Source organism: Otolemur garnettii, unplaced genomic scaffold, assembly GCF_000181295.1.
Source record: "Otolemur garnettii isolate 467f Iridium unplaced genomic scaffold, OtoGar3 scaffold00066, whole genome shotgun sequence".
NCBI classification, from domain to species: Eukaryota; Metazoa; Chordata; class Mammalia; order Primates; family Galagidae; genus Otolemur; species Otolemur garnettii.
The window spans coordinates 1,290,463-1,295,884 of NW_003852461.1; the positions used below are offsets into that span (position 1 = coordinate 1,290,463).

At 45.3% G+C, this 5,422-nt stretch overlaps 1 protein-coding gene across 1 annotated transcript in view; it reads right to left on the bottom strand.

Moving 5' to 3' along the window:
* The window catches only part of CDCP2 (CUB domain containing protein 2), a 19,540-nt gene that overhangs the window by 9,407 nt on the left and 4,711 nt on the right, over positions 1-5,422 (bottom strand). The window contains exon 2 of the mRNA XM_023515128.1: positions 813-1,160. Coding sequence (XP_023370896.1) covers positions 813-1,160 — 348 coding nt within the window. The remainder of the gene's footprint in view (positions 1-812; positions 1,161-5,422) is intronic.

Below are 5,422 nucleotides of genomic sequence, written 5' to 3' on the forward strand. Positions count from 1 at the left end.
CCACAACGCCTGGCTATTTTTTGGTTGCAGCCCTCATTGTTGTTTGGCGGTCTGGGCTGGGGATTCGAACCCGCCACCTTAAGTGTACGTGGCTGGCACCTTAGCCGGTTGAGCTATAGGCGCCGAGCCAAGCCCATTCTTCTAAGTGCACCAAGGACCGGGTGTCCCAACTGAGTCCCCTAAGATTGCTATTGGAGGGCTCTGTGGACCAGGAGCTTCTGTGACTGTCCTATGAGCTGACATGAATAAGGCCTGTGGTTTGGGCCTGGGGAGGAGGTGGGGTTTGTGTCCATGCACAGAAGCCTGAGGACAAGGAGGAATGCGTCAAGGAGAAAAGCAAGAAGGGCAAGGCCTCCGTTCCCTCTGCCAGACTGAGAAGCAGCTATCAAGCCTCAATGAAGGAGGGAGGAATGACCAGCCCCACCCAGCCCCTCCTGTGAAGACCCAGCTGGGGACTCCTGTGCTGTCAAGGAGTGAGGTGCCATGGAAAGCAGCAGCAGCCACGACATCCTCTCCAGTGGCCTGATGCCATGAGATGGGCAAAGAAGGACGAGGGTAGAAGAACATGAGAAGCTTCATTCCTGAACACAGTGAGACCTCTGGGGGCTCCAGGAGAAATGGACAAGATCACAGACGATCCAGGAAGCTGCCTCTGCCCCTTAAGCTGTGTGTGAGAGCAGAGCGGTGCAAGTTCCTTCCAGAGCAGCCTACATGCTGAGGTGCCGAGAGCCTGCCCGTCTCATCTGGCCCTACTGCTCTACTCCCACCTCCACCCTGGGCCAGCCTGTCCACTGCCCGCTCCCCACATTGACCTTTCTGGTAGCCTGCAGCAAAGCCGCGGCTAGCCACGTGCTTATCCGAGTGGAAGACCACAGACATGACGTGCCAGGATGAGGTGAAGGGCGGCGGGGGCACCTGGCCGCAGAATCTCCCCAGCAGGTTGCCCTTGTCTGCTGAGGCTCCATTGTAGATCTCCAAGAAGTCAAAGTCGCAGGTGTCATGGTACTCCAAGTCAAAGTCATGGAAGGTGAGCAGCACGGAGGACCCCTCCGCCACCACGATCAGCCAGCTGCACTCCGTGTTGTAAGGGTACAGTCTCGGAAAATTGGGGCTGGAGAAGTTTCCGGAAGGTGCTGAGAGCACACCCCCACATTTGACACCTGGGGCAAGAGAGAAGGATGGCTCAGAGTGAGCTCTGGGGTTTTGGCTACAAAGGTGAGTCTCTGGGATGGGATGGCCCTAATTTAGACCATGACCCTAAATCAATTCATTTATGTTTTTAATTTGCTCATGCATTCACTTATTGTTCAAATACTTATCAAGCATTCTTTTATTCAATCAACAAATATTGTGTGAGTGCTAGGCATTGTTCTAGGTGCTGGGGTTATAGCAGACAAAGCTTCCTACCCTCAGGGAACTGACATTCTGGTGGGGAAGACAGACAATAAACATAATAGGTAAAATGTGGCACATATGAAATAGTGTAAGTGCTGTGAAGAGGAGCCAGTAGGGAAAGCAGACAGGAAGAGCTGGGCTTGGGCCTATAACTTTATCTTGATACAGGGTCTGATTCTGTTGCCCAGGCTAACATGCAGTGGCACAATCTTGGCTCCACTGCAACCTCCAACTCCTGGGCTTACACAGAGGGATCCTCCAGCCCCATTATCCCGAGTAGCTGGAACTACAAGGCATGTACCCTCATGCTGAGCCAATCTTTAAAATATTTTTATGGAGACAGGCTCTCGCTATGTTGCCCAGGCTGGCCTTGAACTCCTGAGTTCAAGTGATCTTCCTGCCTCAACCTTCCAAGTGCTGGGATTAGAGGTGTGAGCCACTGCACCTGGCTTGAGCCTGTAATTTTACATAAAACATTACTAGGTGCTAGGTGTCAGATATGTGTGGTAGGAAACTTTGAAATTAATAATAATAGTGACCCCTGAGTGAAAATGTACACAGTCTATTCCAATGTTAAAAATATGTTTTTAGGGCCAGGTGCAGTGGCTCACGCCTGTAATCCCAGCACCCGGGGAGGCTGAGGCAGGTAGATTGCCTGAGCTAGAATGAGACCCCCATCTCCCAAAATAGCTGGGTGTTGCTGCAGGCACCTGTAGTCCCAGCTCCTTGGGAGGCTGAGGCAAGAGAATGGCTTGAGCCTGGGTGTCTGAGGTTGCTGTGAGCTGTGATGCTGTGGCTCTCTACCAGAGGCGACAAGGTGAGACTCTGTCTCAAAAAAAAAGGAATATGTTTTCATATGTTCATATTTGCTTGTATTTAGAAAAAGAAAACAATAGAGGGACACTCATAAGAATACTTCTCTGGCAGGGAAAGTAGTAAAGAGAGAAGAGGAAGCTCCAGTGACTGCGGGCGTCTTCAAAGGGGTTGTATTTTGTACTTTTGAATTTGTGATCAGGTAAACTATTTTATAGCATTTTAAAAGTTCAAAAACAAAATGTAAAGTAACCTTTAAATATCCCAAACCAAAATCAATAAACTTAACTCTTTATCAAGTTGGAGGCACAGTTATATAGGGAAAAATGATTTCAAATGACTTTGAAACATGGTATTTTGGCGGCTCATTCCTACTCGGATATATAAGGACAAACTGAACTGTAAAGAAACCTTAAACTATATTCAGACTATTCCTGATAATATTAAATATCGTTACTTTGCAAGTACCCTATACATTGGAATAAAGCAAGTCAGTATGTTAATGTTAGGAGAAACCAAGATTTTCAGTGTAAAAGGGAGACAAATACAGAATTTTAAAAAAGTAAGTAAACCCCTGTGATCTTTAATTTGAGAGTATCAATTGGAACTTGATTTAAACTTGATCGTACTATGTACTAAAAAGGCCCAGAAGCTATTCCAGTAGCATTCTATATCCCTAGGCTTTGGATTAGGATTATTCTGCCCAGCCAAAATGAACCAGGGCTCCTTAGAGAAATGTCTGGAATCAGGTTTAGGACAGGAAATATACACAATATTCTTAGATGTCCTTCCATCCAGACAGCAAAGAAGCCATCAAAGACCACTAGGATTGTGTCAAAAGACACAGAGAACGGCTCTGCACCACTAGCTCAGCAGCTAAGGCACCAGACACATACACCAGGGCTGGCAGGTTTGAACCCGCCGGGGCCTGCCAAACAACAATGACAACTACAGCAAAAAAAATAGCCAGGTGTTGCAGTGGCCTCCTGTAGTCCCAGCTACTTGGGAGGCTGAGGCAAGAGAAACGTTTAAGCCCAAGAGTTTGAGGTTGCTGTGAGCTGTGACACCACAGCACTCTACCGAGGGTGACATAGTGAGAGACTGTCTCAAAAAAAAGAAAGAGAAACACATCAATTAAATAAAAACTCATGAATTCATAATACAACTCAAAGAAATTTAAAAGAAGCTCATTGATTTCTTGAAGAAGTTATTAGGGCACTACCTGTTTTTTTTTTTTTTTTTTTGAAAACTGATAAATAGGAAAAGAAATTTAACATCTACTTGGCCTTTCTCATAAAGACTGGATTTCTTTTTTTGAGACGGTTTCACTATGTCACCCTCAGTACAGTGCTGTGGCATCGCAGCTCACAGCAACCTCCAACTCTTGGGCTTAAGTGATCCTCTTGCTTCACCTTCCCAAGTAGCTGGGACTATAGGTGCCTACCACAACGCCCGGCTATTTTCTTGTTGCAGTTGTCATTGTTTAGCTGGCCCAGGCCAGGCTCGAACCCGCCAGCCTCAGTGCATGTGGCTGGCTCCATAACCACTGTGCTACGGGCGCCGAGCCAGGACCAGATTTCTATTAACAGATAACCAAATAGCTAATGAGAGAGAAAGTGGTTATTTATAGAAGACTTTGGAAGGAATCACAGCATTAGAAAAATCATAATTTTGCAAACGCTAATGAAATAATGGATCTAGATAACATCATCAAAGTCTGTTCTAATCACTGAGTAAAAGGTTGGAGGGATAAAAACCTAGATGGTTGGGTGAATAGGCATGCCCTGTAAAATTCTTTCAACTTTTGTAAATATTTGAACATTTTTATAATTTAAAAAATACCAAAAAAATGGGTGGCACCTGTGGCTCAAAGGAGTAGGGCGCCAGCCCCATATACCAGAGGTGGTGGGTTCAAACCCAGCCCTGGCCAAAAACTGCAAAATAAAAAGAAAAACAACCAAAAAACTTAACTTCATAGGAAATTTTAGAGCAGATTAAGCTAAAAATCCCAGAACACAGACCTATACGTGTACCCCCCTGATGTAACCCACATATACTGCCACCTAGAAAGTCTTCTTGGAAAAAAATAAAGACTCTGAATCTAATGAAGTCCTTGGATCTGTGTGCAAGTTAGAGTTCACATGGAATTCAGGGGAACATTTTATTTATTTATTTATTTATGTCACCCTCGGTAGAGTGCTGTGGCATCACAGCTCACAGCAACCTCAAACTCTTGGGCTTAAGTGATTCTCTTGACTCCCGAGTAGCTGGGACTACAGGCGCCTGCCACAATGCCCAGTTATTTTTTTGTGGCAGTTGTCATTGTTGTTTAGCAGGCCCAGGGTGGGTTTAAACCCACCAGCCTCAGTGCATGTGGCCCCTTCTCACTGAGCTACAGGTGCCGACCCGTAAAGGGACATTTTAAATGACACTGTAAGGAAACATTTGGCCACATTCAGAATGTGGGGTGTTCTATAAGATAAATGACTCTAAAACTTCCAAATAAATGATGATGGGGGGGGCACCACTGTTATATTAAAAGAGTCAAATATCAACCAAATACAGTGTATGGACTTCGGGTTCTGATCTGAACAAACCACATGTAAGAAGATTTTTTTGTATGAATAGTTGGGAAACATGGAATATGGACTGAGTATTAGATAAAATTAAGGAATTCTTTGACCATTACAATGGTACTTGGGTTATAAAGGCCTGACAATTAAGTTTGTAAACTCATTCTAGAAAAAATGCTCCATACCTAATTGCTGAATATTGCTATGGTCACCTTTGAAGTGCCCCCCTTAGGAAGCTGTGCACCAATGCCAGCGCCTAGCCCACCATTCAGAACAATTTTGGAACTCTTTTTCTAGAATGGCTATCAGCACTGTCATTGTATTACCCTTGATGTCTTGAATGTCAACAGAATGTCTTCCTTTCAGTATTTCCTTTATCACCAAGTAAAGAAAGAAGTCACTGGGGGCCAGATCAGGTGAGTGGGGAAGTTGTTCCAATACGGTAACTTGTTTACTGGCTAAAAACTCCCCCACAGACAGTGCCCTGTGAGCTGGTGCATGGTCACGCAGGAGTTGTGAGTTGTTGATGAAAAGTTCAAGTAGGGTGGCTCCTGTAGCTCAAAGGAGCAGGCGCTGGCCCCATATGCCAGAGGTGGTGGGTTCAAACCCAGCCCTGGCCAAAAAATGCAAAAAAAAAAAAA